Source organism: Phymastichus coffea, unplaced genomic scaffold, assembly GCF_024137745.1.
Source record: "Phymastichus coffea isolate CEN01 unplaced genomic scaffold, Cenicafe_Pcof_1.1 PCOF00074, whole genome shotgun sequence".
NCBI lineage: Eukaryota > Metazoa > Arthropoda > Insecta > Hymenoptera > Eulophidae > Phymastichus > Phymastichus coffea.
Genome location: NW_026706885.1, coordinates 976849 through 990391, shown reverse-complemented (window position 1 = coordinate 990391; position 13543 = coordinate 976849). Strand labels below are relative to the sequence as shown.

General features: G+C 42.5%; 1 protein-coding gene across 5 annotated transcripts in view; it reads left to right on the top strand.

The window, feature by feature from the left end:
- The window catches only part of LOC131668139 (protein Skeletor, isoforms B/C), a 59029-nt gene that overhangs the window by 37520 nt on the left and 7966 nt on the right, over positions 1-13543 (top strand). For all 5 annotated transcript variants that reach the window (XM_058942039.1, XM_058942040.1, XM_058942041.1 and 2 more), the window contains one exon: positions 301-412. In XM_058942039.1, coding sequence (XP_058798022.1) covers positions 301-412 — 112 coding nt within the window. The remainder of the gene's footprint in view (positions 1-300; positions 413-13543) is intronic.

Here is a 13543-nt window from a genome sequence, read left to right as displayed (position 1 = left end):
TTGCCTCCTCTATCTTTCTCCGGCGCCCAAGGGGTTCTCTCGGCCTGCTCCGCATAAGGCGCCAATAAAACCGATTAATTTGACACCTACATCAATTTCAACCAGAGCATTCTGACAACTATGGCGATTTCATTCTACCCGCGTGCTACAGTTTATGGCAGCACTTTTCGTCCGAAATGATAAATCCTTGGGCTTATCATTCCAACGCGCTTGCGAACGGAAGCTTGCGTGTCTTTCACCGCGCAGCACTCAAATTTCTCGTAGATATCTCAACGATCGGCATGTTGCATTTTGTTGCAGAGATCCGAAGCCACTGGGCCGAATCCACAACGCCGACATCATTCTGAGACTACCATCCAACGTGAAAATCCGCGACATCAAATCACTAAGCGTGTGGTGTCGAAGATTCACCGTGAGTATCCTAAATGTGCGAGAAAGCAATCAAATAAAGAAAGCTTTGGTGAGAAAAGTGCGTGCTGCTATTTCTCAGACGCATAGTCCGTAGGGTGAGGGGTGTGCAGGGAGGCGTCCGCAGATAACTTGATTTTTTAGGAGAAGGCAGTCCGCGCACCCCTATCGGACGCGCATTCGTGGTCAATGGCGCGTGTCAGATGGATACGGAAGCCGAAGCGCGCGCAAGAAAGCGAAAGCCGCCGCCGAGGATAAAGCGCCAATTTCCACTTCGTAACTGCGCCCCGTTGCCTCTTTTGTGCTAATGTCATTTCATTTTCGTGCACCGCTCGGCTTTATTCTAATTTTTATGCCTTTTACGAGCGCCTCTCCCATCTACGGCTCTCTAATCAACTTTAACCCTCTGCACTTCCGCTCTAGTGTGGGGAAAAATACACAGCCTACATCTCTGTTATTGTCGCTTTTGTGTTAGTTAATCATCAATTTGTTACCTTTAACTTTGCCATTACAACTGTCGCCACCTTGATGGGCGTAACGAGTGACGGTACCTTCCAAGTTAATAAACAAAATTTCACCAATATTTTCCGATAAAAACGAATTGTTGTATCAACGAACGTTCGTATTTTTATCAAACATCGTAATATTCGAACGAGTGTACAAAAAATCTGTATAGTTCCACTCGACAGGGCACTCGCCAAGTGAGAGAGACAGAGAGAGAGCGAGCGTCGAAGCGCGTCGCGCGCAAAAATCTAGCCTCGCGGAGGGTGGATCATAAACGTCGAGAAGAGCTCTACTACTACTACTGCCACTACTCTTTTAGGTCTCATATTAGAAGAGCTTTAATATATATATACATCGTTGAGAACGGCGGATGGGGGTAGTGGGGGGGGGGGGGGCGACAACCCTCCATCAGACACGCTCTGTCACCGCAAAACGCGCTGTCCGTCGCCTTTTATTCCCCCCTCGATGATCGACTTCATCTCTCTCTCGCTCGTTCGCTCACTCGCTTACTCGCCGCCGCCCCGTCGATCGGCACTTGATGGCATCGTCGTCCGCTCTTTTTCCAACGAGCTTTTGTCGAACGATGCCGCACACGAACGTTACGAAGCGATACGTCTTTTTTTCGCAGTGGACAACCAACGTCCTCTGTCGTATAGACTGTGTTGTACTGTGGCAATTGAATCCGAATATTTCTTTTATTTCTCGACTGATGAATAAGTTTTGCTGAGAGGTTCTATCGTGTCATGTGATTTTTTATTGCAAGTATGCCGATCGATGAAGGGCTCACAAATCAGAGGTATTACATTACAAATTGTTGAAAAATTTGTAAATGTATTCCATAATTACTTGTACTAAAAAATAATAACTTTAAATTGGTTATATTATTAACATTAACTTAAATAAATTATTTCTTAAATGAAATAGTTATTTTTTAAATTGAAATTAAATTTTTCGAATGAGAATGTATTCAGTTAAGAAATAAACTATTCTGAATGAAAAAATAATTCTGAAATACTGTATTTTACTAACACTTGCATAGTTATCGTTCGAAAAAATTTGTGAAGTAAAATATTATTCCCGTATAGATAGAATTTTTATTTTTGCAGTCTTACAGAGTCGAACACAGAAGTATACATGAAAGAAAAGTAGTAAGCAGTGCCAGATGATTACCCCGCGAGTGCCGTACAACGAGGTCGTTTGAGCATGACAAAGCGCTCGAAACATACATCATTGGCAGAGTTGCGCGCGGCTTAGCCTATGGTTCCAGCGGCGCATAGGGAGTTTGGGGATTGGTGGCGTTGGTCGGCTTATCACATTATGCGCGCGGCGCTTAGCTCGAAAAGAAAAGGAGCCAGCGTTAAAGAAAGAACGTGCGCCGCTCGAGGGATCGTGATTTGAAAGCTTTGCTTCACTCTTCTATCGAGTGAGAATGCTTATATACTGTCGTGCCTACCCCCGTCAGTCAAACGCGAGCGCGCGCACTCGCGGCTTACGTATTGTCGGGGATAAGCCAGCGGAGATTTCCTCGCTGTCTCTCAGCTTATATTAGTACTCTCGATTATGAGGCGTTTAATTTTCCTTGTGGCCGAACCTTTTCGCCGAATATTGGCGAGGTTGCTTTTTACGCACCACCCGTTCGTTTGGAGAAATAGTGGACGAAATATAAGCAACTGAAACAAGTTCGTCAACTATTAGTGCGACGAGCGATGCGCTTTTGCGAAGCGCTTTTCGAGGATGCGCGCTCTCTCTAGCCTAATAATTTCATCGTCATTATCGATCAAGCGCGTAGAGAGCAGAGCGTGCATTCAGCAGCCAATCCGAAGAGCAATAATCTTCAATTACCGAATGATTAGCGAAATTTAGGTAATGCCAAATAATAGCGAGCGAGCAAGGAAACGTTATACGCCAAGCGCGCAATCCTAGAAATGAACCCGTCCATCGGATGATCCGTCTCTGTTGAGCCATTTTTCGCAGTGCGCAGCAGCGAGCTATATAAACCCGGCATCCTCTCTTTCTCCCATTGACGACCGTTCGAGCGCTCATTGTTTGACCGTCTCGGTTTCCCCTCGAGGCGGCGGCTCGAGCGCACTCGCGCGATATCAAACCCCGATAGGATTTAGTAATTTTTTCCTTTCCCTCTGCCGATAGCAAGCCTGATTTTTATCCGCCGCTGTGTGTGTATATATATATGTATATACTTATACATCGAGCCGCGCGCCCGGCGAATCTTTCAATTGCAAATAGAGCGCTCCTCTCCTCTGATCAGTTTACTCGCGAATTGCTCGATATATACTTGTCTCGCCTCGTGGCTTCATCCTTTTCCTCTTCTTTACGCTCGAAATATCTACTGGCGGCAAGTTTGCTCCGGCGAAATTCCATCGACGATGGGTACTTTTTAATTTCTTCTTTTCCAGCGTCTATTCCCGAGATATATGACGGTGTATATTGCGCTGAAATGAAAACTTGAATTGCATCAGAGTGGATTGTTATGAGCGCGCAATAAGATATCGACTTATAATGCGCCATTTACTTTACTTAAATTTGAAATTCCATTGCCTCTCGATAACTTTCTTTAGATGACAGTTTTATTGATACTGTAGCTGCCAATTATGATCATTTGCATTTGCGTAGAAGAAATACCGTCGAACTGCCATTTGTCTATAATTACGGTTTATTCTTTTTCTTACGATAACCAGATCTTATACTTGATTTGATGTATGAAACCAAGCTTCAAGTGACAATTTCTACAAACGATCGACGTTTTTACACACTAAACAAACAAAGCGTTTTTCATCGAGTCTGTTGAACCATATACGTATTGATGACAAAATAAAAACGTAGTTAATATTTTTCCAAAAATCATAGGTTTAAATACGACACTGCAACCCGACAATCGTAAGACTTAACGTGAGAGTATATCGGGATAACAGTTCACTTAAGACACTCCCTGTTTCCCTCACAAAGCCAAAAAAGCTTATAATGCATCCTTATAAAGTGTCACAATGACACATGGCCTTCCCCCAAGATTACGTGACTTGGTAGAAAACCGATGAAAACGGTTCGCACGCATTCATACACAATACGGCGCGTCTATCGGTTGATCGGTCGGATCGCGATAGCCCGATGACTCGCTTCCTCCATTATTCGGCACGTGGACTATTAGACGCATCGGGTCAGCTTTTTTTTCTTTCACTCTCCCCTCCTGTTTTTTTTCTCGGGGCAATATAAATGTCGTATGTTGACCCGTGCATTCAGTTTGCACATACGTGTATATGTATGTTGCATCAGAGTCGGAGGAAAAAATCGAACTATTGCTGCCGGCTGACCTAAAACTAGTACGACAGTACCACGGTACGCAGTCGCAAGTCGAACACGCGATATTTTTTAAACGTGAGTATTACTGTGGATTTCTTTTTCTGTTAGTTTGTTTGATTGACGTTTAACCTGTTGAAAATTTTAGTGGCAACCTCATATAATTGCTAAAATTATAAAACTATTTTCCCACTTTTATTTGGAATATAAACGTATTTAAATGCCATAATACATAAACGTTTGGCTAACACGAAATCACAAATAAACAACGCTTACAGCACACACATGTAAAAGTGTCTTTTCATTATCTCGTCAGTCGATTTAACGGTTTAGAAAGAGAGAGAGAGAAACTCGTGGTAGCGTTCAATTCCATTGAAAGCGCTTGTCAGAAGGTTAATAATTGATTCGGTCTTGTTCTCTCTCTCTCTCTCTCTCTCTCTCTTTCTTTCAGACGACGAGTCCACTCGACGCCAGCCGCAGGAGTAGCAGTAGTAGACAGATTGTGCTTGCATCCCGAAAATCCAAGACGTTTAATTAACTCCGCCACTAGGCTTGGCCTTATACTTTGTACAGTCCCGGATTCAGATGCAAATTCAAAGCTACTCTTTCTCTCTCTCTCTTTCTCTCTCAGCGCTTCGCCTTCATTTCCCGCGTGGCCTGATGCTTGTGCCATGCTCTAGTTTGATGCAGTGCTGCCACTGCCAACTGTGCATCCTTATCCTCCCAACCTATTGTTGTTTGCCTTATTGTGGGAGCGATTTTTTGTTTATTTGTGCGATGCCCTTTTATTCTTATCTTTTCCTTACATTTGTTTGTAATTAATATGCATAGCGTTCCAAATTGCTTGTTTGTAAAACGTACTGTCAAGTGACAATTCAGTGTATTTGTGCCGATGAGCCAAAGCATTTAGAATGTTCCTGCGTCAAATACAATAAAGTCATTCTGGAAATAGTACAAGGTTGTGATTTGTAAAATATAATCAAATCGAAAAGAACGATTACGGTATTTTGTTCGACCAACGCGTAGCTGGAGTACGCGAATAGTCAGACACACATCCTCGTCAAACTAAAGATACCTTTTGCGCAAATAATTTCTTGAGTGCATTCGGTAGAATCGTCCATCCGAAAAAAAAATAAATAAAAAAATACATGCTAGTATTACATGATTTAAATCGTTTAAAAGATCGATTGCCTCGAAGCTAAAAAACGAACGGTTCAACTGCGGAAAATGGCGCGCGCGATTTAAAAATAGAAGAACGGTCAGCGAGCTTTCAGGAAATGAAAGCACAAAAATATAGCTTGTAAAATCTCTATCATCTGTATGTATAGCAAAAGCGCGTGAAGGCAGACGAGAAAGTCCATTTGCCTGTTGGGCGGCCGGGCTGTATACGACAAATGGCACGTGCAGGCTCGCTGTGCTCGCGCGCGATGGTGGCGCTATTCGGAAATGGCTGTACAGTGAACGACGTACTCACGGCTAGGCAGCCGTGAGCTGCGCGAAGCTCATCGAACGTGCCGGACGTTTTGACGACTATTGTCGATTGTTATTTAACGAAGAGATAGTACAATGGAGTCTGTATGCTATCCTTATGAATGTGTCGATAATCCACGATCCAGATTGTCCGTTTAAAAGCGCGAAAGTTACTTGAGAGCTTTTGTGAATCGGCTGGGATCTTTTCGTCCTCGTTATAAACATTGCAACTCGCATAAGGCTGAGTCACTGAGTAACTAAATAAATCACTGAATTCGCCGAAAAGGACCGAAGTCGAGATGACAAATAAATTGCCGTCAAATGAAATTGACGTCAATTGTATCAAATTTCATTCACGCTAATTCCGTAGCGTAGTTGAGTAACAATCAATACTCACGCTTGTAGACAGGGAATGAAAAAAAGGAAATTTTCGGATCCCTCCATTAATCCTCAGCTGCGTACGCAAAAATAAAAGTGCCAGTGTATGCGCGCGCGTACAACCCTTTCGTCGCGCGATGACGAGTCAGCGCGTGCGCGAAGACTAGCATGAGGAGGAGGGAACAGGCAAGAGGAGGTAAAGAGAAAGAGAGAGAGAGAGAGAGAGAGAGAGAGAGAGAGAGAGAGAGAGAGAGAGCGGTCGATGCTGCTAGTGCGCCGCCCGGGACGCGCCAGCTATATCTTTGCAGTTTCATGGTAGTGGTGGGTATGCCGGGATTAGCCCGGAGGGACGCGCGGCCCAATTGCCTACGCTATATGCCTGTCTCGTTGTGTTACTCCATGTCTCCGTACTTTTGCTTATCAATCGCAGCGACTTGCTCCGTTTGCAACTTGTCACGTGCTACTTGTGAGCAATTGCGCATTTTTCTGTCAGACTCACACATTTCTTCAAATTATCGTCAGCTTTCTCTTCGTGATTGAGAATTTTCTCGAGCTTAAGTATGGAAATAATTAACAAGTCGTCATGTCAAATTACATTCTTTGAGAAAAGCTTGTTGAAGGTGGCTGCTTTGAAGTTCCTTGTACAATTAAAACGTCATCACAAATGTTTGCCTACAGAGTATTTGAAGATTTTATTAGCTCGTCTTCAAAATATTTTAAAAAATGTATGAGAAAAGTGATATTAAACTCGCGTAAAGACAAAAATCTACAATTTCATTGCATTACAGCCCAAGTATAAAGCAGCAACAAACGAAAGAAAAGTTATTCTGTCGGATCGTGATAGAGTAAAAAAGCTTATGTAGACTTGGAATGCCATTGAGTTGGAGAACGAGAAGACGCCCAGGCTGCTCGGCATTTCAGGAATTCGAATACCGGCACACACGATCTGAGCGCACTATATTTCCAACAAAGTTCATCACAATATGGATAATAGAAAGAAAAATCGTTATAAGCTGCTGTTGCTGAGAAAATATTTTCTGAATTTATAGGAAACATTCAAAATACTATCTTTCAAAGCTGCAATTTATGAATGTTATTCCAGCTACAATGTAGTTTCGTGAAAAGACCTAGTAAATATTGTCTCAAATAGTAAAGGCTTAATCGATATCGCTGTTATTAGATAAGTCATATTTTTCCTCTTTTTTTCGATTTCAAATTTATTGCCCATTAAAAAGAATTGTAACTGTTGAATCGATCGCGACGTCATTAATCGCGCGTCCTCGCAATGAAATTTATTGTCGGACCCTATAAGTAAAAATGTTTGAAAAAATAAAAATTATAGTTGGAAGCTCTGTGCTCCCCACGCATTTACAGAATAATACGTTAAATGTGATTTTTCAAAATTCAACGATATCGTACCTCAGTCGCGAGGTATATTTCAATGCCGAACGGAGCTCTAAAATTAGACAATGGTGTTGTGCACAGAGACAGTGTTTGTAAACGTTTTTAAAAAGAAACGTTGCACTTGGTTAACGTTGGCGTGCTCGATAAGTGAAGTAATTAAAAGTGACTCGCTACCGAGATATCATTTTAGCTTTTGACAGATGTATCCAACAGCCGAAACTTTGACACAAGCACTAGCGGGCTCTAGACACACGCGCGCGCGCACAGACGCGGAAGGTCTTGATTAAGCAGGGCGCACGAGGAACGTTGAAAATTGAAAGCGGCGAGAGGCGGATAGCAAGCATAAGGGATGGATGAGGGAATAGCTCGTTGAAAAACTAAATGGCAGTGCTGCGTCGGCGGCCCAAATTGGGCCAAAGTTGCCGCTCGAAAGTTAGACAATTTTTGCGGGGCGCTGATTGGACGGGAGCTTGCGCCCCAAGTTCCGCCCACCGACGCCGGCCGGCAAAGTTTTGTCTGCGTCGACTGGCTATGGAGCTGATTCGCCGCTCCCGGAGTTCCCCTTTCGCGATCTCTTTATTCGCTTTCTCTCTCTCTCTTTCTGTCTTTTTTTCAACCTAACGTCGAAGGTGAAAGTTCGTCCGGTTCGCGTTCATTTTCACGGCACACATTGATTCATACGCGCCGCAGATTTCTCTTCTGTCTCTTCGTGAATTACCCCGCGATCGATTGTTTTGAGAGCAGTTATATCGGGACAAAAGCTGTGGCTTTTTGTGAGTAGCAAGTTACTGATGGAGTGATTGCTTGTGGGCTCGCATGTGTGAAAGTCGCTAGATCATTGATAGTTTTTTCACTTTACCCAAGATCACCTTGAATTTTCGAAAATTCAAGTATTTTGATGAGCATAAAAATCGAATGCTTCACCTGCCTAGTGTATTTTAATCGATATGTATTATCGACGCGAGAACGCGTATTCGCGCAATTTCAATACAAAGAGATGGAACATTCGTCAGTCTTTTTTTCTTATTAATCTCATGCAAAGTGTAAATTCTTGAAATACTTCAAGTCTCGTAACTTTCGTCAAGCTGACTTGTCGAGGAAGCGGCAGATGAGAGCTGCGTCTGAAAATTGAAGCAAGAAAACAATTAGACCCAGGAAAAAAGAACGCGGAGTGGAAAATGAGAGTACGCGTCGAATATACCGTGCAAGTGGAGTAAGGCTGAAAAAGGAGGCCGCTTAATTAGACACTCGAAAAGTATTTAACGGGAGCTCATCTCGCGGGATATAAAGTTTCGAGGCAGAAAGGAGTTTCATTAAATCGGAGTCGGGGGGGGGGGCGTATAACAGGAAAATTCGTCGCGACGACGGGGCGAAAGAGAGAAAGAGGGCCGCCTCGTTTAATTTATCACCTACTTAAAGTGCGTTTCTTCGCTTATGCGCTCGCTTTGTCTCCGTCTCAATTTCCTCCCTACTTTCGTTTTTTCCCTCCCCTTTTCTCTTTCCTTTTTCTTTTCTTCCTTTAATTCGGCTAAGATTTCAAAGTCACGATCAGTCTGCTGTGAAATGGCTATATCACCGGTGCTCTAACCTATGAGTCAACGAAGCTATTCGCCGTGTCATCGGCTTATTATTCCAGGAAGACCTTGACGTTCGGAGCGCTCTCTAACGAATGCCAGTGACAGTCGATCTATGAATTCGGCACCGTTTTAGTGCTCTCTGATTAAGTTAATGTTCAGGACGTTATTAATTTATCTCATTACAACGTGAAGCTTACGCGGCAGAGGAAAAAATCCGTGGTTGGTTTTTGCATTAAAGGAACCTTATTTAACGCTTTATCGTAATTGATTCGTCACAAATCCCTTGGGTTAAAGTCGGCATAAAGCGTATACATCTCAATTTGCCCATAGGATGTCGTAGTCGCTCGTGGAGGAACGAGTTTTAAGGGATCAACGCCAGTATACATAAAAGCTTGGGGAGAGGCTCATTATTGCCTGTTCGTCTCGATTTATCGGCGTGTTTTGCAGCGAGAAATCAATTTCAGCTAGCGTCAATCTCGCCCGGTAGCTCTCGGGCCCTTTAAGAGCTTTTTTCTCGCGCAAACGTTAATTTTATTGCGCTCGGCGGAAAATCTAACCACTCGACCGTCCCTTCCTGGCGCATATTTCTCTTCTTCGTCTTTTTTTTTCGCGTTACGCCTGGCTGACGTTGCTATTGACATTATTTTTTCCAGGGAAAATCGGATTATTGTTACTTTTTGTTACTTTTTGGCAGAGTAAAAGTTTATTACTATGAATAATTTTTGAAGTTTCGAAATCCTTAAAGCTACAATTCGATGCGAGGAGAGCATGTAATATGCACAAAGCTTTTAGCGACCCAGTTCTTACGGCTCTTTCACGTAAAATTTAACTTTGCAATAAAAAGTAATTGTCTGGCTCGTTTTAAAATATTACACGACGTACTTTACTCATGCTAACGTACTATCTTTGTGAGTTTAAATTGATACATGTAAAAAAATAAGCAAAAAAACATCACAATGCAGCATTTTCCGACTGAACGTAGAAAAAAAAAAAGCGGTATTCGACGTTCAAGCATAGGAGGCAAATAATATTTTTTTCTTCCCATAGCCGCGCGCGCAAGAAATCAAAGCAGCACAACAAACGAGCCAATCGAGCATATCCCCATAGTCCCTTACGGCACATATATAAAAGACGAGTAGTAGCAGAGGCCAAAGGGCCTTCTCGTCCCGGTGAGAGTTGAGCGCGGTAACGAGGCTCGATGTCTCAATTTCGCGCCGAGGGGTGATCGGCACTGGGCGATAAGCCACCGGCTGATTATTATTTTCACCCGGCCACCGGCATATATTGTCTCTCGATCTTATCTCCCGCGCGTTTGCCGGGGGATCGTCTTTTCACTGCTGCTGTCCCCAGATTTGCCGCCGTTCATCTCTCTCTCTCTCTCTCTCTCTCTCTCTCTCTCTCTCTCTCTCTCACTCTCTTTCTCTTTCTCTGATATACTTTTTTCTTTCTTTGTTGGTAGAGGGCTGCATCGACTAGATTGACTAGATTAAGGAGTTGTAATTAATGAAATCATAATTGTGAATGATGAAATAAGTATTTTGATTAAGAAATGTTTTCTGAAAAAGTTTTGCTGATTCAATTATACTGATTTTTCTGAGCAATGCAGAAACATGTTAACATTAATTTTTTAATATTTCAATTGCTGAGCGTAATTTTGAATTAAAAAACTTATAATTCGTCAAAGCATCTTAATTTGGATTCGCATGAAAGGCTGATCGACCAAAACAATGTCACTGTCAAACAATATTTCAACTCGTTTGCACATCCGGATTAAGCCACAAATGTGAATTTAACAAGTGAAACATCTGCCTGTGGAAGATAAAATAAATGAAAAATAAAGATGTAGAGCAGTTGTAGCACTGCAAGCTCAATCTAGCCGAAAGTAGCGCGGAGATATTGTTAGGATGAAAGTAGCCGATCACATTCAAGCAGTTTATCTGCTGGGTAGCAGCTTCCAACGACTTCGACGGGGGCCAATCGGATTTGGAATCCATAAAAATGAGCCAAAGTTGCTTTGCCGAGCTTCCTACACGCTGTGCTTTGGCTTTGCGCGCAGACAGAATACCTGTATATGTATATCTCTCCTATAATTGTTTCTTATCTTTTGTACTTTAGAGAAAATATTGCCACTAATGAACATTTCAATATGAAGTAGTTGATTATTTGCAAAAGAAAGCCACTCTTATATACCACAATAACAATAATCACCCCCCCCCCCCTCCTCAAATCGCTGACAGATATACGAGAATCCATCTACAGAATAGCTGATTATAAGGGCTCTCGGTAACAAATCTGAATTCATAAATCCTAGCGATAAAGGGCCGACCAGTGTATATTCATGTATCCCCCGGTAAACAGAGACCAAGCTAACGAGCAGATCAAAGGTATATGGCCTTATATATATATATATTGGATTGACGAGCGCGGGGCCGGATTATGCGTATATAAAGCGCCCGCCGCCATCGCTCCCCCGCAGCGAGACAGAGAGAGAGAGTGGCTTGCAAGATATTGGCCCACACGCTTGCGATATAGATTAGGCTCTATCCACCAACGTGGCCTCTTGCTATTTTTCAATATTTTCTCTCTTCGCTCCTTTTTCAATGAAAAAAAGCTAGCTCCTCCTTTGATAACTTGCCAATAATATCAAGCTCGGAGGCAAAGGTTCGTGCTTCGGACGCTCGCGCGAAGGGATCGCGCTCGTTTCCTTTTCACAACTTAGATTTTCCACGAAATAATATCGAATGAAAAGAAAAATTGCAATGCTGCGCGACATCGCGGCGCGATAAAAGATCCGACGCGAATGCGAGGACGTGATTTTTATTAGTAAGACAGAAATATGGCTGGAAGTTATTCGTCCAAACGTCCGATTGGCGTCTCGATATTCAGCTGTATATGAAAAAAGAAAGGAAAAAATAAACGTCGCATAGCATAGTCTGAAAAGCCCCGCAACTTTGACGCTCAAAGTTGATACAGGCAAATTGAGCGCTAAAGTCCGGCGTCACGCCGGGAAATATCGGCAATATCGAGGCTCCGCGTCGAGCGGAAAGTTTTTCGCGGCTCATCAGCATCGCATCGACTATCGAAATTCTCACCGCTTACCTTCGCCCCTATGCATATGCACGTATATATGTATGTATTCGCGAACTGCAGCTTGCAATTTGACGTCGGCGCGTCCGCGAAATTGCACAATGTACACACAGTAGCATTCTACGTTTTTCCTCGAAGAGAAGCCGCTCGAACAAATCGCAACGCAAAAATGATTTCCTTCTGCGTTTACGAATTTGGCGTTTCTGCTTACACGTGACGACAAAGTTTCCGGGCTTTTCCATGAATGCGAGTCGGAAGATTTTTTCCCTTCCGATATTTTCACTTGGCTTTATTAATCAGTAATACACGAATTCGTCGAATTTTCGAATTCCATTTAATTTCCTATGTCTGCCGTTCCGAGAATCATTGCATTAGAAGATATTGTAATAAATTATATTGGATATGTCAAATGAAAGTCGAAGCGTTCGGACATTTACGTAATGAAAGTCAGGTTTTTTTATTTATCTTTTTTTTCAAGCAGTACAACTGACCATTAAGCAGCAACGTTAAAAGAGTAGCAGTAACAAATTCAAAGACAATTTATCAAATTCGCTGACGCGCATCGATCGACGAAATAATGTGATAATAGAGTTAGTTTCGGCGAAGACGCTAAGGTACAGTATATAAGTATCTCTCTCAGCGGGTATTAACGAAAAGCTTCAGTTCAGTGACTGGTGGCTCTCAGTTTCTTTGCATCTACGCGCGCGAGGGGATGTATGATTGACGAGCTCTTAAACGAAATCGGATTAATGCCCCATGCAAATTCCGCACCAGCCAGGGGTAGCTGGAATTGTTAGCGACAGTGCGGAGTGTGAGAGAGCAAAGATGCTGAAAGGGTGTGGGCAGACTAATGAGCACATAATGATAGCACGACGGGATGACGTCGGTCGGGACCAAACTTTTCGCTTAATTGGCGGGGTCATAGCTATTATTATTATTATGCAGTATGCGACGAAGAGGCTGCTTCATAAATTACGGATTCATATACTTATATTAAGTTCAAATGCCCTGACTTACGGCCTCGTTTTTCGGCATTCTTTTGCCTTTGGATCGTTATTATTCTTTATTGCTTGTGTTCGCCTTTAATTTGGTTATTAGCGCAATATTTATTATTGAGAGTTCTTAACGCCACTTCATTAAACGTAAAATGATTCAATTAGCCTTATAAGTGCTAGGATGAGTTTTATGTATATATCTATTTATTCATTCGACCAAATAACAGTTGTATCGTAGAGTACAAATATTGTTACGCTCGCACTCAGACGATAATAAATAACAACACAACTAATTATAAAATAACTCAGGCGTGTTTATTAATAAGATTGTATATCACGTATTAATTATCAAGTTTGACTGAGAAGTCAACAGTCGAAGAGAACAACAAAATCATCTAGCAATGTTTT